Below are 24,473 nucleotides of genomic sequence, written 5' to 3' on the forward strand. Positions count from 1 at the left end.
TGGTTGATGTGTGGGGTTTACCGTCCCAAAACCACCATATGATTATGAGAGACGCCGTAGTGGAGGGCTGCGGAAATTTCGACCACCTGGGGCTCTTTAACGTGCACCCAAATCTGAGCACACAGGCCAACAACATTTCCGCCTCCATCTGAAATGCAGCCGGGATTTGATCCCATGACCTTCAGGTCAGCAGTCGAGTACCTTAGCCACTAGACCATCGCGGCGGGGTATCCGCAATAGAGAGTATGCCCAGATTGGCAGATCTCTGTACACCGAGCTAAACGGTTGCCTCTGTACAGCTCTACAACGTGCACGCGCTCAGCCATCCGGCTCATTGCAGTTCGAGCTGAGTAGCGAATAAGCAAGGCTATACATGCGCAGCGTGGTGCCGTTCATCGCCTCCAACGCCATATAGAATGTGCGCGTGCCGCGGTAGCGCGTTACCTTTGCAGACGTCGCAGCACTTGTTTCCCTTGGACTCCTGCAGGAAGTAGCAGCCTCTCGGCAGGGGGCAGGTCTCGCGTCCGCACTGTACCACGCTGTTCTGCAAAGGGGCGGACAACAGGGAGCTGCGTTAATAGCTTTATTTATTCTGGAGTGGCCCGCGCAAGGCCCCTCATGTGCACATTGTAAGTGCAAACGGTAAGGCTAAGTCATGTTGGCGCAACCCAAACATGTTACTGACGATGACGGTGGTGTGAAAAAGTACGTCTATCCAAGTCCACGTTTCAAATTTAAAGATGCATTCTGGCGACCATCGTTCTCACTTTTTCCCAGCTGTAGGCGGTTAGTTTCCTTAGAAGAGGCAATTACGCAAAGAAGCCAATTAGCACCGCCAATCGCAACACGTTTCAGAGCTCCGTACGTCAGCACGAGAAGGTTTTCGGCGTACACAGTGGCGTGTCTACATCACGCGAGCTCTTTAGGGAAGGCCTCGCTTCACGACGCAGCGCGCAGGCGTTTTTGCCACTCGTGTCGGGAATGCATTACTGTCGTAAGCCGTGACGCTTCTTCCATCGCCTTTTCGTAATGCTTTTACGCTACACCGGCTCTTTTATCGGTGACCTGAACAACTGGGCGTAGTTACAGTGGCCTGATCTGCGCATGCCGGCAGCAGGGTACCGATGGCGACGACTGGTGGTTCGTGCAGCGAGCGCGCGTCCTTTCATGCGTGACAACGCTGGCAGCGTCCTCTGTGGGCCTGGAAATTGGCCGCGGCGAGGGTCACGTGCCCGGTCAGATTGCGCACCCGCTCAAGGAACTGGGCGGCGCAGACTTGGACGGCTGTTGCTCCACGCGTTGACCGGGGGCCGCGAGTGCGTTCCGGCCGCCGAGTACTGGAACGGGAAAAACCGCGCGGAAGGCGCACGTGTGTACGCGTTCAGGAGTGGCGACCATCGGTGCACCCTTCGCACCTCGGGGAGATATGCGCGGCGGTAGAAACGCTTACCGCAGGACAATCCCGGTAATGGAGCAACCGCCGAGAAAGCGATACGTCCGCGGTCTTCGAGCATGCAGCGCCAAGAAACAGACGCGGAAGGCGACGTGCGCAGTGGAAGCGTCGGAAACGCATCGTCGGCACTTTTCGTACACTCCGACGCACGCGGTCACGCTTGCGTAAGCACGACTGATACACCCCCACATTCCGACGGCGCAAACAGTGCGCCTAGCTGCATTCCTGTCCTCGACAGCCTGTGTTCGCGGCTAGCGACGGGTAGTAAACAACCGGCGTCAGTAGACTGCTGACCGAAGACTCACGAAATAGACCCGGTACTGCGCAAACGTCTGCCCTTAATGTATGCGGAGACCACGGATTATTAGTAACGTAGTTGTTCTTTAACGACCAAACTGCCCATGAACGCCAAATTATTTGATAAAGACGTCATGATATAGTTACACCACATTTGCCTAGCCTTTTCTGCTATTGTCATTGAAATTGTCCGATGCATACAAAGCGAAAGTGTTAGAAAAAAAAATCAGGGCACCAAATTAACTAATCGTGTGGCAAGTGTGTATATATATATATATATATATATATATATATATATATATATATATATATATATATATATATATATATATATATATATATATATATATATATATATATATATAGTAATAAAATGAGACAAAGACAACGCCCTTCCAGCAGGCCAGCTATTCTTTTTCTCCCACTTCTTCTTTCCCTTCGTTCGACTAACCTGCGCCCATGCCTGAGCGCCACTTTTTATCATAAATATGCATTTAATCATTATGCATTCAATCTCTGACCAAGGGTCAAAATCATGGGCATAATTATAATGGTTACCCTTTCACCATTGACTGGCGATAGCAAGAACTGACTGCTCGTCCCACCAGGGAGTAATATTTTGCTGATCCTCACAATCTTGCATGCGTAATCATGAAAAGCAAAATTAAACTTCGGAGCGAGATATCTAGGAGCATAAACATATTCAAAGAATTTTTCCTAGTGTGACTGCATAGAAACACGACTGCCTCCAACTTTTTAATGCAGACATGCTCGCTAACTGCAGTTACTAAAATTTAAATTTTTAATATTGTTAGTTGGTTGGGCAGCTGACAGCATTATTTTCTTACTCTGTGTCTCCCTGAACACACAACTTATCTGCAAAGGTGTTTTCTCTGTTCCTAGGGCTGAGTTTTAACGCAAATACAAAGCACATCTCTCAATGTGTCAGTGTTGCTTGATTAGCCTCTTATTGCCTATTTGTTTTGTTTTTCAAAATATACCGAGTGAGTTGCGATCCAGACTCGCATGTTATGTTTTGAGGTACTATGTGCAATTATCTATTAAAACTTTTTTTCTGTTATGATAAAACAGTAGCACGTTAATGATATTATTTCTATTGCAATATTCACCGTATATTTTATTTTATTACGTTTTTGTAACCTTAGTTATCTCATTGTCTCCTGGAAGTTCTCTTCATAAGTGCAATCAAGTGATTTCCTACTGGCATACTTGCCCATACCTAGCTTTGCCAATGCCTAACCATGTGTGACATTTCAGTGTACATGTTTAACATTGTCAATGATAACTGATAGATGGCATTCTGGAATATTGCGACTTGAGTTCATGAACTGCGGAGTGAATGGTGACATTTTTTTTTAACTGCATAACGATATCTCCTTGCTTTACTTTGTGTGACGTGTAATGCGAATAACATTTGCCCATTTTAACGTGTTAAAATCACGATATGATTATCAGGGACGCCTTAGTGAAGAGCTTCAGAAATTTTGACCACACGCGGTCCTTTAAAATACACCCACCTCAAACAGATGGGTCTCAGCAATCCTTCACTGAAAAAAAAAATGCGGCCAGCGCAGCCATAGTTTGATTTCGTGGCCTTCAGTTCAGCGGTCAAGGGTTACGTGGAGTGTATACAAGTTGTGGGCTGTGGTCTTGCTTCCAATGATGCATGCTATGTACGGCAGCTTGGCGCCAATTAGGCATCTCTGCTAGTTCACTGATGTTGTGTCTGTCGCATTTCTAATTTACTGCAATGTTTATTTTAGTATGCATGCATTTTTCAGCAGCTCTGGGTAGTGTGTCCTGATGTTGTTTACCACATTCCTAATTTTTTGCAACATTTAATTAATCTTGCGTGTATTCTAAGTTAGCTGTGAAGTTATGATTGTTCCTTTTTTATACCTTTTTAAGGCTACGTACATTTGTTATTAACCTATAAAACCGAACAGGTTACTGTGATGCCCTTTGCATATCGTACATCAGATGAGTAATTTGAATTTTCAAAGCTTATCTAAATAGGTCATAGTGTTTCGAATGCCTTGGAACTTGCCTTGTCGTAAAAAATTACTGTCGTGATGAGTGTGTTTTTAAGAAATTAATGTAGTCTTCATTCATAGAAAGATGCTGACTTTTAAAAATATTAATGATGTGTTCAAGCTTCATGGGGTCAATGCTCACCTCTTAATCTTACATTTCTTCAGCCACCGACAGATGTAAATTACCTGTTTGAATATTGCCTGTAAAATGCTCTACACCGTAGTACAAAATCATAATAAATCAATAATTTTGCAGAGTTTTGTATGCATGTTCATGTACAAGCCAATTACAGCAGCCGTATTATGCCGCACCATGCAGACAGTGCAATGGGCCTACTTCTGGTCTGCATTGATGGTGGCTACATATAAGACACATACAGGACCGACACTTCGAGGCGACATAAAAGCGGCGACCAAATGGTGACCGTTGGGAGACATACAGGTTGCGTCCTCATAGTGTTTCGGGGAACCATACAGTACACTTACAGGACGTTGCCATTTTCATACATATATATATATATATATATATATATATATATATATATATATATATACCAAGAAGTGGAAACTCTTTATTTTTCCTACATTTCAGCCGCGGACAGGCCTTCATCAGGGAAAACACGATACAAAAATGCGCTTTTCTTAAGTAGGCATGGTATATCAAGGGCCCCTGTCCCGTGAACTATCCCTATCATGCACTATCGACTGTGACGTGGTGAGTAATGAACAGCAGAGAATGTCAAAGCAATGCCAAACAAAGATATTACTGTACTTTTCAAACTGCTATTCATGTGATCTACTTGATGTAAACACCGTTAATGCATTCTCATAATCTTTCTAACTATCACTGGGCCAGAGTTCGCCCAACGTAGTTTAGGAAACTCTACGTGGTGACCCACGCTAACCCCACGACTTCCCTCACCTGAAAGCTGCAGACAATAGAAGTTATGATGACGTCATGGCCACCATTTTTTTTTTTTTGCCACGTTTGCTCCCGCCTCCAGCAGACTCTGCTAGCGAGTTCGTGGCCGTGGCGCACGCGTTAAAGGTTTTGTTTGGTGACACTGTTGTCCTGTTTTCTGTTCAAACGGACTTCTTGATGCGGACGATTTGAAAGTGCGTCGCAGTTTTGTGTGCTGACGTGTCGAACGTTGCACGAGCTAGATGTTGTTGGTTGCACCCGGCAGCTTGTCGTTTTCGGAGCTCTCTCAGACCGAAACTGAGACTGTTTGGTAATGAAGAGCCTGTAATTATCTGTTGCGCACTGAAGGAAACAATGTACCGCGTCGTGACTAGAGACCAGATAATAAGCCAACGCCTATATTGTTTCTTGCGTTCCTATCCTGTCACTTTGATATAAACGCTTGCGTCTAAATTTTTATAAGTACCTCCAAATGCCAATTTCAAAATCGCCGTCTATATGAACGCTAGCTAACCTCGAATTTCGCTTTTGAGCAGAGTTGGAGAGCGGTATTCATGTTACCGGACAAATTTAAGCTTTCGGAACTCTATGGGGTGCAACCTATACTCGATCTCATACGTTCCTTTCAGCACTGCCAAGGCTACAAGGCCTCTTAGCCAATAGGAAGGCCAATTACCCTCTACACATGTATTTATCTGCATCGTGTCTGCTCGACATTTCCCCGGCGTCTGCTCGCATGCGTAGGGAACAGGAGGTGCTTCTATGCAGCCGCAGGATGATGAAGAACGAATTGGAAACCATGAAGTGTATCAGGAGAAAGTAGAGTGTAGGTAAAAAAAAACAAGGGATATCCTCGAGGTTTCTGTTTCGTTTATCACGTGTTTCTTAAACGGCGTTTCACAGGTCACATGAGAAACTTTACTTAGACAGTGAAAGTTGTTGAGTGCCCAATGAACAGGTATATAGTAATAAAAATGTTAATTCATTAAGTACAAGCCGCGAAAGCATGATACGAGGAGGTGAGCTTCAAACCTTTACCACACTCGCCTGGTGTAGACTTCGCAAGCAAAATTCCCCCTGTCTTCTTCGGTATCGAAGCAACTCAGAGCCGGGAGATCACACAAAGCAGACGTATATACATGTCATGCACACGCAAGGTCACACTCGCTTGACATGCCCATGCAGGGTCGTGCACGCATGCGGTTTTGTGTCGTTCCGACATTTTCAGTATTGTACTGCCTATTTCTTGTGGGATGAACCCCTCTGTGCGAGCATGTTTAGAGAGGCTGGCGTGGATCACGCACGCTAAATACATGTCACACCACTGGACCTGCTCTGAGGGACGATGCACCAAAACGCGACAAACGTTGTGAATGCTGGCACCCCAGCACAATGCGAGAACGGCGAGAACACCAATGCGAACGAAATGGAAGGAGCTTATACCCCTGTCACACGGGCACCCGCGAAGACCGTTTAACTCCCTCGTCCTTACGACAGCGAAGATGCGGTCCGTGTCACACGGCCACCCTTACCCAAACGAAGGTAAACGGAGCGTTTCGCAAAGGACGTTCAACGATCTCCCTTCGCAGCAAAACGAGGTACTCTCGTCCCCAGCAGTCTAGAGGTCAGAGAAAAATTTCGAGCACTAAGTGGCCTCAGTGAAAAAATAGTACATTTTGGCAATCTTAAACGTTGTTTAGTTGCAGTACTCATTCACAACGCGTGTTTGTTTACATATATTTACGCCCGCAAGAGTTCACTTACTCTCAACACTGATGCTCTACACTCCGTGCCTCGCACGTGGTGCCTCACGAGTCGGGCTGGCCGGCGCCATTGAAAAATATTTCGTCCATGCGTGTGGTCGTCCCTGTGTCACTCTTGGCTGAAGAACACAAGATGTGCGCTCACGAGGCAAGGAAGCACAAGAACTTTCGTACACAAACATGAACACAGGCAACAAAACAACTAAAAGCACAATGTGGCCAGCGTCACTAGCAGCATCGCTACATTTAGCGAATTCGTTTTTCTTTGAGAATATTTTTATGGTTTGTTAGCCTCTTACCTCCTTAATAGTGGTTTTTTGTAAAATCCCTAGAACGAGGATTCACAAAAAAAATCAATAGAGATGAAATTAGAATACTTTTCCGAAAATCAAACAGTGCCAGCTGAGCCCCCTCGCGCCAACTGTTACAACCTTTTCATTGCCGTGTGACACTGCCACAACTCCTTCTCCGTCGAACCACCTAGGGGAGATTTACGTTGACGGTGTTCAACGGAGTTTAGTGGTGGCCGTGTGACAGGGGTATTAGTCCCGAATCTCGCTCTTTATTAAGTTAAAAAAAAATAACGCGCATAGATTTCATTTTTACGTTTTAATACTTTTGTCAACTTTCGTACTTCTAATCAGCCAACAGATTGCACAAATTTCACTCGTCGCCTTGAATATTTCTCACAGCTTCACGTACTACGTTGACGTACGCAGGTCATCCACTACATTGCATGGGGTGCGTGCCAGTGAGCGGAAGGTCAAGCGGTGTTTAGTCTGACGTTTCACCTCTTTTCGGGGCTCGTAGCATCGACAATCTTGGCAGATGAGATCTTGAGAATTCTTCTAGCCTGCTCGCAATTATCGAACCGGCTGAAATGCCCTTTAAGGCGTTCGCGGACGCAAGAGAAATTGACCCTGTGCGGTTAGCGCTTCCGTCGTCACTTTCTGTGCGTGTTCTTTGTTTACATTGTATGTGCTGTCATATGTTGTAGCTGATAGACTAAGTTATAACACGGCAAAAAGGCTTTTCTGGCCTATTAGAGCTCTCGCTATTGGCTCCCGTGTTACCCTTCTCAGCTACGTCAAAAAGAAAGAGACTCAAGAGCACGTTTATTCGACGGTGGACAGTTAACTCACCATGCTGGACTAGAAAATGAGAGACCGTATTCTGCAGACACTGCAGGAAAAAAAAATGCATGACACCCATTGGCGCCTCTGTACTATCATAAACTGAAACATTTCTGTTTGCTTTTCTGTCATAGACACTGATCACACAAGTATTTCTTCGAAAATTTCCGTTTAGTTATATTTACGATTTTATATTTACGATTTTAGGGGAATAAAACAGCGTTTTTCCGGCCTGTTTTTTGCGCCTGAAACACGGTTTTTTAGTGCCTATAAATACGGCATATATATGACTAACAGGTTCCCAGCAACACACTGCAGCAGAAAAAAGCAAGGCCTGAATTTTTCATTAGTACCCCTTTAAAGTCCCACAAGGTCTTGAATAATATGGCTTGGATGGAAAGAAGCCTTCGAAATTTTATCTTCAACGTTATCATATCACTGATAACTTTCGAGCGAACGTTCCAAAGACTATTCAGACAGTTGCATAATTGCTCCACACCTCAGGCATCGAACAGACACGCATGCTTCCAGAACAAGGTGAGCTCCATTATATCGTCAATACGGAAGCTTAACTGGCGATGCAGGAAGTCGGTGCAAGAAGGAAGAAGTGTTTCCCGACAAATGTGCGTCAAACGCACCGCTTCTGTGGTGTAAGGGGAAAGAAAAGTGCGCAGGAAAATACTGCACAACGCGAGATAACAGCTGTAGAGAAAAGAAAAAGAAAATGCGAAGAGAATGATTTCGGGCCTATAGGCCGCGCAAAAGAATTGAACACCACATTGGCGTTATTGTGATGGTTGCTGATGTTCATATATGTAATGCCACAATAGGAATGGAAAATAGAATAAAACTTGCAGACGCGAATTCACAAATCGTTTTGTTGTTCTTCTTAATATTATCATCCTCCCCATCATCATCACCACCACCACCACCACAATCATTACCACCAACTTAGAGGTGCAATTTCAGTACGACAAAAAAAAAAACATAGTGCAGATCACACAAATGCGCTAGTGCAAACCATTGAGTAACTTTTCCTTGATGGACCTTTATTTATTTATCTATCCATCCACAGAACGCCACTAGAGTGTGGTGAATAATAAGGATTTCAAGTGACTGCACGCCGACCCTATACGTAGAGCCAGTTGTGAACTGATATATCCCTCCTGCATGGCATCTGCGTAGATGGAATGAGCATAACCTTACCATAGAAATGCGCGTACGAGTGTGAGAATATTGAAATCATAAACAAATAATTTTAGTTATTCTACGGTTATTCGATTCGAAAACTAACTATTGGAAGTTGCCAAATATCTTTTTTTTTTCGAGAGAAAGAGGAAATGGAGGACAAGGAGGTTGGCTGGTTCTCAGACCGGCTGGCTACCTTGAGCGAGATAGAGGGCTGAGGGGAGTAAAACATGACAGATGTCACACAAAAGAGATGGAAAGTCACAGCGTTGCCGCAAAGGCGTAGCAATGAACGCGATAGCAACGAATTGGAAGGTCACGCGCAGAATGGCAAGCATATCGAAACGTTCCCCGCGTTTCTCACGCACTGATGACGCACGAAACGACCTCACAAGTTCGTTTCGTGACGTGTATGTACATATATATATATATATATATATATATATATATATATATATATATATATATATATATATATATATATATATATATATATATATATATATATATATATATATATATATATATATATATCCAATAAAGTGACAAGGGGAATAGCCGCCGTGGTAGCTCAGTGGTAGAGCATCGAACGCGTTATTCGAAGGTTGCAGGATAGCACGGCACAGCACACTCGCGCAGAAGTGGCAACCGCTCACCGAAGCGTTCACGAATTGACACTGGCTCTTCAGAGGGACTTGGGCAAGTTTTGAGGCGTTCCAGATCCTAACAACTTGTTGCCGGAAGGAAGAAGGCCCTTGTTTCTTTACAACTTTTGTTGGTGTTGGAAAGACACAACCTCCTTTGAAACGAATGGACGACTTGCCGACACGAACGAAATCGCCTCCTGCAGACTTCGAATATTTAGGGCCTCTTCTCCAGCTTGCGCATCCCTTGTTACGCTGTTTATGCAATGCTGCTCGATGCGAAGGTGCAATTTGAAAAGTTCCTCAGCCGGGTCTTCATTAAAGGCCTTAATCAAAAAGTCAACCATATGCAACGCTTCCTTCCGGGTAAAATGAACAAAACAAAACTGAAATTAAAAGGACATCAAAAGATGTACGTGTTTGCATGAAATTACATATGTTTAAAGAAATCTTGGTCTATTATCTTTGTCTTCTCAGTGGATGACGAAGTAACTTTACTTACGCCGAGGAATTGGTCAGGTGACGGGCGACTTGATATAGAATTTAGAAATTTCTTTGCTTATATGAGAAAAGAAGAAGAAAACCTGAATGTCTTGCCCCTCATCATCATCACTATCACCTTGACCTTCGCGCTTGCCACGTTGGAAGAGACTACGAGTACGGCTTTCTTCATTACCTAGGCCGCTGTCCGCCGCATTTCGATAGCTGAGAAAGCACGTCCCCAAGGCAAACATGACGGATAAAACTACCCAAGGTGGGCGTATTCCTCGTTTAAATGTGTGTTTTGCCGTGTTTCGCAACGTCTCTTGAGACGACCAACACAGCGTTCTTGATCGGCTGAGACTTGTTGAGATTATTGAGCTCCGCTCTATGGGCTGGAAAGTGGACCAAGCCGTCAAGGATTAGTACAATCGCAAGTACGAAGAGCTCATCAGGTCCGCCGAAAACAACGACGTTCCGGGGGAGAAACAGGCATGCGCAATCAGCCAGCCGCATAAAAGTGAGACACTTCCTCAACTGAGAACTGGCCAACCAGAAACCAAGACTTGGGCTCCATCTGCCAGGAACCCTGTTATTAACAGCGGACATCTGAAAACACCATCGGTCGCTGGAGAGAAATGGGGTTAGGTGAGTCACTGTCGGCACGGAAGTAGCTTATATGAGTGGAATGAGCGAGGGTGTCATGAGCATGATTTGGTCAGCAGCGCAGAGCCTTTATCCCAACGCAGACACCCTTTGGCGCACGAACCAAGCGCTGACCTTCATGCCACCCAACTCAACTGCGACACTCACGGGAGAAGTGGTAGCTCGGCCTTTGACTGACTTTTTGCGGTCTGGCAATTTATTGGATGCTCTCTCCACACAACATACTCCCGAGCCATCTGGTATCTCTAATAGACATGAGAGTAATCCATTTAGGGGACTTGAAAGCCGCACATAATGTAGTAGCACTGGCAGACATCAAATGCTTTCAACGAACCTCAAAACACGGTGCAGTGGTGATGGACCTAACCAAAACAAGTGTTTTGACGAGCTTCGAGGCGCAGTGCAGTTTTCAAATGGCTACAGCGGATATGGCTTTAACACATTAGAAACTGCCAGCAGAAAACCTGACCAAGAAGAGTGCCTTAATGGGCTCTTAAGCTCAGTTCAGTATTCAGGATGTGTAGACAACGAGCATGTGCTTTCGAGTGCCTTCAAGACTTTGAACACATCCAGCGAACGTGGCCAGCTCAACCACTGCTGCGGTCATGTGGATCCAGCATGGTTTTCAAGCGGTGATGACAGCCACTTCTTGTCCACTGACTTGAATGCACGAGGCAGCGCCTGGGCAGACAGCGTGGAAAGGCAGTTTAGGAGACATACAGGGTTTATGCAGCCTTCAGGAAACACTGAAACCAAAAAGGGAAGCCCTCAGGCACAGACCACTTCAAGAGATTGGTCAGCAGTGACAGAACTGAGAAGAGCAAGGAACCTTTTGATCCGTCAAGTTCAACCCGCCATTTTAGCAGCTCTGATGAGCAAGTGCTTCCGACCAAAACACTGGGCAACACCAATGCAATTGGCCAGCCTGCGCAGTTGAAGGATCAACTAAGGGCTCAGTATTCAAGCAAGACTGATGATCAACACGAACGGCGATTTGCAGCAGCATTCACTTGGACAGGCGTTCGTGTACAGTGTCAGACCGAGCAATATAGGAGACCTGGAGAACAGTTTTCAAGCACCACTGAAAACCAAATGGTGTCTTTTATTGACAAGTCGATGGGCAGCACAGATGGCACCAGTCACCCCAAGCAGTATCAGATGCATGGAAGCTCGACACAGTTTTCAAGCAACGCTGTTGAGCACGTGCGGCAGACTGATTTTATGACATCGAGCATCGGTGGCCTACCAGCGGAGAAAGAGCATGCCCAGAGTGCTTGAGAGTTCAGAAGAACTTCCGAGCAATGATAGCAACTAAGTTGTTCTGTCTTATTTGCCGGAAACTGCTGGCCTTCTCGACTGTTTGTAATTGCCGCTTGCTTGTGAAACACTATCAGACTTTCTGAAATAGGCGATGGTCAGGAAAGACCGCGTACAATTGATGTTTTGAGAAGAAATGAAGCTCGAGTGCTGTCTTCTCTGCTATAGCCATGTTCAATTTTCCAGGGCGATGCATATTGGCGATATGTTGACCTTCGCTCGATTCCGTGAGACTCGCACCGGACATCAGCTGTCGGGCACATTGCCAACTATGTTCATCTACGTATTGTTGCTTGCAGACGCGGATGCGAGAGACAGTTTAAGGGCCAACTACTAGCACTTGTATGTACCCACCTTCACGTGAAAAGCGCCTAGTCGTGCCGATGTAGGAAAAAGGCACCTTGTGAGAAAATTCAATGTACTTTTATGAACAGGCTAATATCGTTCGACATCTCATTCGTTAAACTGTCTAATGTATGTCTAATGCACTTTCTAATGCGAGTCTAGTAGTAATTGGCCACAAATAGTCTATAGAGTCATGAAGTTAGTTTCTGATGACCATTGTCTAGCATAAGTCTATAGAGGCCCGACATGAGAGTTTCTTATGACCATTGTCTAACGTAAGTCTACAGAGGCCGGATATGAGAGTTTCCGATCATCATTGCTTAGCCTTAGTCTATAGAGTCCTAACGTGCGAGTTTCTGATGGCTGTTGTCTAGTGAAGTGCAATCAAGCATATGCTTTAGATTAACATCAAACGTCGTATTGTAGACTTAGGCCCTACTAGCAACAGCACGTCTACTGCATGCAGGGCAATAAATCGTTTCATTGTAATACGAATGTGTGCACACATCACAGGATTACAAAGCAAGCAAAGCAAAGATTACAAAGCAAAGACAATTTCCACTAATGAACAGATCAAGGTTTTTTACATGTTAGAATCTTTTCTGGCCGATGAATAATGCTGGAAGTATATAATGCCTGCATTTGGAAACACCCATTACATTTTCAAGCAATTTAGTTTCTATAGGACAATAAATGGAGCTAGTTCAACCATGTTTAAAATTTCTGTTCCTGCAAAAGTGCTGTTTTATAATGACAAACAAACAAAGTAACATCAAGTGAGACATTTCCAGAAGTAACTGGATTTCTATTTAATTTCCGACTTTGCACTGATAATAGGGTCTCTTGCAGTACTGTTGCGGTGGCTCCGCTGCTGTATTTACAACCTGCAAGAGAGAACATGAAAACTTTGTAGACACTGAATATACATTTTAGAACAGCACATGAAAAGGCATTACAATTGATGACTTATACCTTTTCTAAATAGTGATATATTTCTGTCAGTTATATTGAATATTTTATCTGCATTCAATGTCGAACCAAATAGCCTTAACCTCATGCTGCTTTGAAAAAAAAAAAACAACTAACCACTACACCTCAGTTAAGAGAGCTCCAGATTTATTCGCAATCAGAGAGAAGCTAGCTGTCACGAATAGAGAAATTAGCTTAGTGAGCATCTCTAATGGAATATTGCAGAATAACCTCCTTTCACGATTCCAACTGCACTCCGTGTATGACCACAGCATGCATCAGTGAGTCTATTCCACAACTTTATTTTACACAAAACTTCCACACTAAAATCCCTCTTTAACAGAGAACTATTGAGAGCTCATGTTTGCTAGGTGCCAAATCATAGGCGTGCGCTGGGGTTTCCCTACACTCGGGTGGCGGGGAGGTTCACCACAGCAATTCCCCCCTTAGTCAGTTGAGTAAGTTTCCAATTTTGTGGCTTCCATCTTAGGTAACAAGTTGAGGAAGAGGGGGGCTGCCCCCACTCCTATGCACACACCTAAGTGCAAGGTGAAATTGAGCAACAAACAGGCACATGAAATGTGGAGTTACGTCAAGGTGATACAGCTACACAACTCCAGTGAAAACAAGTGTAAAATGGTGCTTACTGTAACCTAGAATATAATACACAGATCTGCATGTTTTAACACTTTACAGGTCATTTTTGCACATATCTTTTTAGAAGCACATAATTGGAGGAAGCAAGCAAAACATTTTTGTACCCTTTATTACTTTTGAATATTATTCGTTAGCTAAAAATACATTATTTAGGTACCTTGGAAAGGTGACGAAAGTTTTATAAAAATGGAAATATTTTTACCTAGCTCTATGCTTTAGAGTGCACAGCTGCCAATGTTCACTAGCCAGTATTGCAAATTATATAATTTATCGCTGGTCATTAAAGGAGCACCGACATCGAATCAGCTCATGCCAAAATTTTTGCATCAACAAGTAGCTATAGATCCCGTAGCTGCGATTCGAGACCTAAAATGCAACTGAGGGATGAATAACTATCACTTTTATTGATTTATTGGCCACCAGTTTCTAGCGAAATTCAAAACGGCCGGCAATCCCACTATTTTTAGCCCTAGGGGCACTACCAGTAGTGCGACCTCGCGGTCACCTCCAGATCGCGCCACAGCTGTCGACTTCTTCATAAAAAAGGTTGACGTCAGGCTCAGCTGCTCCATAAACATCTAGTCTGCTAGGCGGACACATTTAGTCATGCCTTGTCACCTGTATTGCAGTCGTCGCCGTACAATGTGTCGACTGGGTTTGAATACCATAGTCTGGAACATGGAATACTCGTGATTCGAGTGGAAGATGGAATCCTCGTGATTCGAGATGTCGCAAATTAGTTTTGCTTTGATCGACATTTTGATTGATATGTGGGGTTTAACGTCCCAAAACGACCTTATGATTATGAGAGATGCCGTAGTGGAGGGCTCCAGAAATTTTGACCACCTCGGGTTGTTTAATGTGCACTGAAATATGAGCACATGGGCCTACAACATCTCTGCCTCCATTTGAAATGCAGCCGCCGCAGCTGAGATTCGAACTCGCGACCTGCGGGTCAGCAGCCGAGTACCTTAGCCACTAGACTACCACAGTGAGGCTTTGATCGACCTTTTACAGAACAGCGATTCCAAAATGGATGCTTTCCAAGCAGCACTGAGGAGGTGGCCAAGGTTGTCATGTTCACTCGTGTATCTCAGTTAGCTATATTGATGTGTTTTGGGGTACACAGCATTCAGGTATACGCAAAGGGGTCAATGAAATATTGCTATCGGGAATGAGCATCAGTGAAGAAATAAAATAGGTTCCCTGCTTGCCAGGTTCTTCTGTGCCCCTCCAGATGGCTCCACCTATCCAGCCTCTCTCGGTTGCAGCAGCAGTAACCTGGTATTACGCGGACGAACTATGCAGACGAACTGAAATTCAACAATACCTACGTGTTACTTGCTAGCGATGGCATCTGTCTATACTGTGTACCACTTAGATAGCTTGTGGTCGTGTTGGCGTGTAACATATACGCGATATGAAAATAGACCCACATTGTGCTTTTTCCGTGCTTCGAACGAGACAACTGCAAGTCGCAACGGTTCCCCGACATGTTGACCGAGAAGCACGCCTTGAATCATGCTTTTTCCTTACGCGGTTTTTTTAAAAGTGGTTTGCATTTTGGTAATTTCACCAAGTCATGCAAAGCGGTGCGACGAAGATCAGACGTGACGAGCCAGTGCGTTTCTAGGCTTCGGGGCCAGTTGGCGCCACGATAAGAACACTCGGATCGTAGACATCATCGCTACTAGCACATCGACATTCAGGATGGTATGTGTGGAATGTATCACACCGAACTCGTAGCACTAGTGTCGATGTCGCAGGGCACTCCGTTTTCATTAAACTCACGTACGCTGTTTGTTGTCGAAATAAAATAACTTCCACTGAACGGATTCGATTCAAATTTGTCCAAGATGCCCTACGCATTCCGAGAAATTGCAGGAAGGGCACATCTCGATACTCAAATTTGATGTCAGTGCTCCTTTAACAAGGACAAGAGTCTACACTGGGGTGTGTTGGTACTTGCTGAACATCTTGATAGGATAAGGATAGCAATCCTTTCTAAAGAAAAATTTCAACAACAGGAAAAACATGATCAAACATGAACAACACGAACTAGCGCTAGTTTGTGTAGTCTCCCTTTTCTCTGTTCATATTTTGCCGTACCTTAGAAGAGTTTCAAGGCGATAAATTACCAACCGGACCGAAAACTCGTGTTAATGAAGCATTTAGGGAAAGAGCACATCACAGTGTTGATCTCATGACTATTTTAGATCGTGCAGATGCCAAAAATACCGCCTGAACCCACATGTCACAGAGATAATACAATTTAGAGTATGCGCGAGCTAAACGAAGAAATAAAATGTACACTTAGAAGTGAACAGCATTATGAGGTAAGATGCCAACACAGAAAGAATAATGGATCCAGCTGACCATGTATTTGCTTGCACTCCTGTTTCCTCCCGAGTATGTACCAACATGCCCAGTATGGTTAACATATATGTACATCCATAAGAGTATGAATTCCTTCAACGATTTAACCTTGTGGTCCAACAAGACTATTCAAGGCACTATCACATAAATTATACTTCTCTGTGTGGTAGGCCTCCATGTCTTGAAAACTGTATGACATACACATATTCATGGTATTTTTATACATTGTAGTAAGAATACGTTCCAAACAATAGTGATTAAACATGAGTATGTGCTGCCTTCCAAGAAAAGCTGTCCTTGATTCAGATGATCAAACTCTCAGGAAATATATATTATCTGAAAAGGCTTTGTTAGAAAGGAATAGGCACTTGCATGTTGCACGATGTTACTTAAAACACGATTGCACCACAAATCTGCTCATACACATAAAAATTTGAAAAGGAGGTGAAACAACGACCCCTGTAACTTCCTTAAGCACGAATTCGCCAAATTCTTGCGGCAGCATGTGCACATAACAAAAGTGCGCTTGTTTAACTTCTTTAAATTTTTGGACTTCAATATTTTTTACTGCCCCTTTAAAAAGTGCAAAAAAAAAATGAATGACACTTCTACATGTAAAAAAAATCTTTGTTAAAGAAATCTTTTGTTTCCATTAAAACAAGAAAATTTAGGTAAAAGAAATTGTCAGAACAATAAGCAAAACATGATTGTAAGTGAGATTTCACTGCACACAGTTTCCTGGCAGTCCAAACAAAATGGATGTTGATGGAAGAAAATTGAAAAGACCAAGAAATCCTATAAGAGGAAATGTCGCTGCAGCAAACCTTCCAACTTATGTGACATTTAGCAGAATGTAACACTAAGACCAGGAGAGAGGATGCAACACTTGCCATAACTTCATATAAAATGGATTATTGCAACCGAAGCACTAAAATATACAGGGTGAGCATCACGCCAAAAATTTTTGTGCTTCTGTTACAATAACCCATTTTGTTTATTGTAAGTGCACCATTCTCATCCTCGTGTTATATTGAGCAAAATATTACCTAAGGTTTTACAACCAATGCTGAATTTTTCCCCTTGTGCAACCCTTCAACAAGATCTCGAGCCTTGGTCAAGACAGCAGTGACAAGGAACAGCTGTTCCCATTATCAGATGCCTCCAAGTGTCACAACGTTGGCTCCGTCAACATTCCATGTTCAAGGATTACAATCCATATGACATGTTCCATGTGCAAAGAAAACTGCATTGAAGTGCAGGACATAGGCTTCTCACACCTAAGCTAAAGGACATTGTATGCTATATCTGAATAGGTGCTATTTGTCCAAACTGTCATACTGTAGTAACAAAAAGAAATGCCTACCACTTAATAAGGCTTGTCAGGGCTTGCAGAAAGACCGCTCCAATCGTGCACTGCAACCAATCCTCTGCGCTGGGGTCATGAACAGCTGTCACCGCTGATACATACACAACAAATACCACAATAAATTACTTTCACACACAACAAACGTTATATCACACACAGAAAGCGAGTAGCAAACATGTCTCAGCCAAGTGTACACTGATACATTAAAAGGTCAATCCTTGAACAAAGGGAACATGGCACAATCAAAACAGGCACTATTAATTTGCAAAGAGTACATGGTCTATGTGCAGCGCCGCCACGGTGGTCTAGTGGCAAAGGTACTCGGCTGCTGACCCGTGGGTCGCGGGATCGAACCTTGGCTGCAGCGGCTGCATTTCCGATGGAGGCGGAAATGTTGTAGGCCCGTGTGCTCAGATTTGGGTGCACGTTAAAAAACCTCAGGTGGTCAAAATTTCTGGAGCCCTCCACTACGGCGTCTCTCATGATGATATGGTGGTTTTGGGACGTTAATCCCCACATATCATCATCATCATCATCATCATACGTGCACATGGCATGTGTGAGAGCGAGCCATACATAATGTATTACATCATAAATGTAAGCTATTTTGGAAAACAAACTATTCGTATTCTGAAGCTAATTCTCATGTAGTTTGACTTGTTCACACAAGCTATTTGTAGGATTTCTTTTAGTTGTATAAACCCTTCACAAAAATAATATTCTGAAACTTTCTGTCAACATCTGGAAACATATGAATAAGATCTTTGTGCTTGTAATTTACTACCTCAAAAAAAAAAAAAATCCCTGAACGTTACACATTGCTTATACATCCTCGTCATACAAGCAAGTAGGTAATATCAGTACAACACTGATGTAAAAAAATAAAGCATGAAAATACAACTTGAAGCACCACACAATCAAGCAACAATTATACTACATGAGCACAGTGTAAGTTATTTGAGACTGAGAACCTGGTATGCCTCAAGGAGAAAAAGATTTATATAGATAACAAAAGTTCACACAAATATTGCAGCAAAGGCTGTCATGTATTAGCATAATTAACTTAATTGAAATCATATGTTCTTCTACAAACCCTACTCGATATCAACATATCTTAAATGCAGTGGTAGGAGTGTACTCCTAGTTTCAACACAGTGTAGTTTACTGAAGTACGTATACTTCATGTTAGCTATCTTAAAATATTTATGAGGCAGCTAGGATGAAATCTTGACATCTGAGGAATTACTTGAATTTCTGGTTAAAAGGATTCAGAGCGCAGCCACAATAACATATACTTCGTGTGTGCTTGACAGGGCTGTGCGTTTTTCTGTCTACATGCCTAGCCGTGTGATTGCTTTGCGCGTAATAACGCACAAACTATCGAGTTAGGTGAACGTGAACTACTCTCGCGACACCCGTATGTTTAAAAGCTGACACTTCTATACGGCGACAAGGGATCAAAAGATAATCTCGTGCAGTAAACACACAAGGAATAACCGCACCATACGAGGCTTGCATGACCGAAGGATAGATCGCGTAGCGCAACGCGAATTAAAAAAAAAAAACATGTAATGAACGCGTCCAGCGACTGGTTCTTACGGCGATATAAAGTAAGCCATTTCAAAACGTACCTGCATATCAGGTCTCTGGTTCATCATCCTCGCTGTGCCTGCGCGCCGCCCGGGCCATCGCTTCCTGCATACCAGTTGTCACGCAATGAAGTCACCCAGTTACGTAGCTCAGCGACTTTCTTCAACTTACCTAAGCTTGGCATTGGCAGTGCACTCTTCAGTCGCCCGTCAAAAGGCTCACGCTTTCGCTCTTGTACAACACCAGTCACTGGTTGTCACAACACGGGGTCGTGGATTGTTTTCGGAAATACTCTTGGCATTGAATCACGCGAAGAACGCGAGTAATCGATAAATTAATGGAGAAATCACTTTTGAGAGCGCACATAAAGGCGCGCGTCTGATGAGGCTGTTTGGAGCGGCGACGTACGGCGAAACATCGTCCGCTACTTGAATAATGCAGCAGAACTTTCCGACACGCGGAAACTATTCAGTAGACGAATTCCAAAGGAGGATAAGCATACAATTCACGCAATATCTATCAACAAGGCAATTATGTAACCGCAGACTTGCAGCTTATGTGCTCGCGTGAGCTGGTAGTGAGCCTGCAGTACAACGAGGCCTGTTGCAACTGCTAGTTTACAGTCCTAACCAAGATAAGCGTGCAAGCGGCAGCACTAACGATTCAATAAAGAAATAATTTTACAGTAAAAGTCAAACGCAATTCTAACTTTTCTTGCAAAATAGGTTGTTTATAATTATTTTAGTCATATTTGTGTGCAGGTGTGTGTGTGTTTTGTTTTGCATAACAAAAAAAGATTTCAGAACTCAAGTCAAAAGCGATAGTCATCTCTGAGTCTCAGTAACGCAAAGCCAATAAGTACAGATCTCAAGGGCAATGGTTTTGCGGCAGCGGCTTTGCATGTGTGTAGAAAAGCATAAATGTCATGCATTCCTGCACAATAAAATGAAAGGTATCTGACCGGGTGTCCGCTCCTTTACCTCTCTACGCAGTGGCGTAGCCAGGGTAGGTCCCTCTAGCCAGGGGCTGACAACCAAGCCGGTGACCCCCCCCCCCCCCCCCATGCCTTTCCGGCGATTTTTTTTTTTTTGTCGCCGTGGCATACATGGAGCAAAATGACTATTTGCCTGCCCCGCCTTCCCCCCTTAACCCTCTCCGAGACAACGAGGTGTTCTTTTCCTTCCCCTCGCCGATTTTTTTTTTTCTTACCTACACGGCTGTCTTTACGCGACAGCTACCGTCGGGACAGCAACCAGTGGCGGGGAGAGAGGCATGGCTGAGCATTAAGCTTTCTCTCTCCCTCTCCATCACGCCTTCGCTAGCCACGACCTACCCGGGGTGGGGAGAGGGGCGCACATCTGGCAGTTGCCGCTCCCGTTCGTATTTTTGTTGTAAAAGTGTAAGTGATATTTAAATACGCTTCCAAATGCTCTCTACAACGATAAGATGAGTTTATCTCCTGTGCTGCCTTCGGTGTCCAAAAGTCCGCTAATGTAACCGTCCCCCTCCAAGCGAATGGGAAATTGGCATGTCTATGTAACTATTTGGGATACCGCTTTACTCTAAGCGATCGACCCTATGCTTGTTAGTTTTAAATACATATTCAAAATTTATGTGCACAAGTTGGTCAAAAGAGGCATCCCTGAATGCCCCAATAAAGTTTGCCTCCACATCGCGCCCCTGGCACAAATATCTCAATAATAATAATAATAATAATAATAATAATAATAATAATAATAATAATAATAATAATAATAATAATAATAATAATAATAATAATTTTAGATGCGCCTCCACAAAAGCCTTAAAATTGTTTCTGGGTACGTAACGTAAGGAAATAGATAAATAATTGATTCATAATGAAATCGCAAGCCTCAGATGCCTCTATAAATGTAAAATTTGACCGCTGGTGGCGTCTCGCATCCTGCGGTGTAGGGAACGAGAGATGCATGCAAAAAAATGGCAGCATATCTACGGAGTGAATGATGGAGAGTGGGGCGAAGCATTCGTCCGTCCATGCGTCCGTCTGTGTGACCGTCCATGCGTCTGTTCGTGCGCCCGTCCCTGCGTTCGTCCATGCAGCCGCCCCTGCGTCCGTTCATGCGTCCATCCATGCATCTGTCTATGTGTCCGTTCGTCCATCTATTCAACACTCCAAGTACCACCATCTCGCATCTTTTCATCATATATTCCCAATATAGAAGCACCGCCATCCAGCAGACATTCCAAGGACTAAACGAGAGGTGGCACACGCACACTTTCTTACGGCTTGCGCTTCGGGTCTACTTTCCACCTTCAACCACCTTGAATTCATGGTACATACTGGTTCACTGTATTCATGGCACTGCGGCCCAATGCTCGCTAAACCTTTCTAAAACCAAGGAGGTTACGCCCAGCGAGTATAACGTAGCAACCTTTTCCTGTCAGATAGTGCTCAATGTACATGCCAGTGGCTGCTAATGTGAAATGAGAGACAGGAGGATTCAGCTTTTAATTTCTTACGGCTTGCGCTTCGTATCTGCTTACCCCCTTTAACCACCTCGAATTCATTCATTGTATATACTAGTTCATTGCATTCATGGCCCTGCGGCTCAACGCTCGCCAAACCTTTCTAAAGCTAAGGAGGTTACACCCAGCGAGTATAATGTAGTAACCCTTTCTTGTCCGATAGTGCTCAATGTACATGCCAATGGCTGCTAATGGGGATCGCAGCGTGCGCGTTGACTAAAAGCCGAATGCTCCTGTCTCTCATTCCCCATTAGCAGCCATTGGCATGTACATTGAGCACTATTTTATATTGTTAAACAACGCACAGAAGAAATCTCTCACCGGCACCACCTTGGAGGTCAAATGTTATACCTATTTCGGGTATGTGCCACTGGTGGTTACGTACTACAAGGGACGCCCAAGCCATGCCATAAGAAGCTTCGCCCCTAAAAAAAAAAATAATGACCACGAGATGACGTCTCATCATAGCGTCTCATGATCAAGTCTTTACATCGCTCCAAAACGCATCATAGCTTGTCCAAAGGCTGGCTGATTGCGAAGGCTTCGCAAAACGGTGTCTTCCTTCGAGTCGTCTTACGTGAATCTATATGAGATCCTGCATCATCATCATCATCATCATCATCATCATCACCATCATCATCATCATCATCATCATCATCATCATCATCATCATCATCATCATCATCATCATCATCACCATCATCATCATCATCATCATCATTATTATTATTATTATTATTATTATTATTATTATTATTATTATTATTATTATTATTATTATTATTATTATTATTATTATTATTATTATTATTATTATTATTATTATTATTTCTCTTATGGTCTAGCTGACATACACTTAAGCATGTGTACGAATACATTCTCATGTCAAAGTTATATTTACTGAAATATGATTGGAAAATGTATGGGCATACAAAATGTGTGGTGTTTCATATCTCCGAAAGACAAAATGTACAGGAATGTTCAGATCAGCAAGTAATCTATTAGACTTAGGTGCACGTTAAAAAATCACAGATCGTCGAAATTTCCGAGGCACTCTGCTTGGGCGCTCATAAAGTGGTTTTGGGATCTAGAATTCCCACCGTTACTACATTTAGTCGAAAGAAATTCAGTTTTTGTTAGCTATAAAATATTAACGTAAATTTCTTCGTTGTGATGTTTTTTGACATTAGGACACGCACTGGAAAATCTGCGTACTTTGATCATTGCGTGCAGTCTTCATTCCACGCCTGCTGCCAAGAGATATTAAGCTTTGCAGGTCTAATGTCAATCTAGTGATTCATTAGGTGTGCATTAGGTGCACATTATACTCTCAAAATTCGTTTTCATAAGGAGAACTGTCCAAGTTTAGCACAGAACGATGTGTTCTCAACTGAAGCTGGTTCGTACGTTTTTGGAGATGTGATAGCGCGTTGCAATGTTGATTGTGCCTCACCCTCCACAGTTTTGACTATTTGAAAAGTAATTGACATCGCAGTGGCCCATGCAAGTAACTACAACGGTACGCAGCAGAAATCAACATCTGTGCGTGCGCCGCTCCCACGAACGGAAATTTGCGTCTGGGATCTGGGACGCTGCTCGTCTATTAGAGGCGCGAGAAGGGTTTCCTAAAGAGGAGGGATGGGGAAAGGTTCGTCGCAGTTCCCCCCTCCATGTTGTGTCATTTAGGAGCTGACTGAGCGCTTCCACCCTATCATGTAAATCTATGGAGTTGACATTGCGCGCCCCCCCCCCCCCCTTTCTTCGATGACATAGAGGGTGGCCGCCCCCCAAATCAGATTCATAAATCACCAGGTTCCTATACCTACACTACCAAATTCATTAATATTATTGTGAATATGCTGGTAAATTCAGTACATTTAGACTTCATATCTTACAGCTCTTATTGGCTTAATTATCGCGCCTGAAACTTCCTGATGTGACAGATTTAGGTCATAAGACTGCAATTGTGCCCTTGTGTAGAAGGCTTCCGAATGATGTGTGCGTTAGAAATATCCACTAATTCAACAAGGCACGCCTGGCTCCTAATGATACAACAGATATTGGTCATAGGATAGGAACCAATCACTGCGTAGAATGCCTTTGTACATTTGCCGTTGTCGAAATACGCTGTAACACAACTAACTGTGCCTGGCACTTCATGATGTGACAGATATTGGTCATAAGACTGTGACTGAATCTTGTATGGAAGACTTCTGGGCGTTGTCTGTAGTCAAAGTATTCTCTAAAGCGACAAAGCGCACCCAACTCTTCATGAAGTCATAGATATCGGTCATAATATTGCAACAGTGAACCCTGTATGAAAAGCTTCTGAATGTAGTCTGCAGCCGAAGTGTTCTCTCATGCAACAGACCGCACCCGACACTTCATGATGTTACAAATTTAGGTCAAAAGACTGCGACTGAGCCCTGTTTAGAAGGATTTCTCGTGATGTGTGTATTAAAAATATCCTCTAATGCAACAAAGCACACCTGGCTCTTAATGATACAATAGACATTGGTTGTAAGATAAGAACCATGGCGTAAACGAAAATATCGTTGGCCAAAATATCAAGCCTCGCTTGATCCCTCGCGCCTCGTCACGTATGCCCCTTTGACGCCACAGCACCGAGAGGTGCATTTGAAGCGTACGCACGACCATACGCTTGCCAGTGGTCGGCACATCGTACTCGCGAAAGGAAAAGTACCGGCAAGAGTCATTGCTCGATAAAGTTCCAGCTCTTCTATT

General features: G+C 43.6%; 2 protein-coding genes and 1 long non-coding RNA gene across 3 annotated transcripts in view; 1 reads left to right on the top strand and 2 right to left on the bottom strand.

Moving 5' to 3' along the window:
• cv-2 (crosveinless 2-secreting protein) overlaps positions 1–24,473 on the bottom strand; it is a 274,346-nt gene that overhangs the window by 111,326 nt on the left and 138,547 nt on the right. Inside the window, exon 4 of the mRNA XM_037427162.2 lies at positions 445–544. Within this exon, the coding sequence (XP_037283059.1) occupies positions 445–544 (100 nt within the window). The remainder of the gene's footprint in view (positions 1–444; positions 545–24,473) is intronic.
• The window catches only part of LOC142775282 (uncharacterized), a 79,944-nt gene that overhangs the window by 11,417 nt on the left and 44,054 nt on the right, over positions 1–24,473 (top strand). The window lies entirely within an intron of this gene.
• Positions 13,035–20,198, bottom strand: LOC119176047 (uncharacterized). The gene is made up of 4 exons (XR_005110399.2): positions 19,392–20,198; positions 19,262–19,325; positions 17,628–17,721; positions 13,035–13,146 (listed from the first exon to the last, which is right to left on the bottom strand). It is a non-coding gene; the product is annotated as an uncharacterized LOC119176047 (long non-coding RNA).

Source organism: Rhipicephalus microplus, chromosome X, assembly GCF_043290135.1.
Source record: "Rhipicephalus microplus isolate Deutch F79 chromosome X, USDA_Rmic, whole genome shotgun sequence".
Taxonomy (NCBI): domain Eukaryota; kingdom Metazoa; phylum Arthropoda; class Arachnida; order Ixodida; family Ixodidae; genus Rhipicephalus; species Rhipicephalus microplus.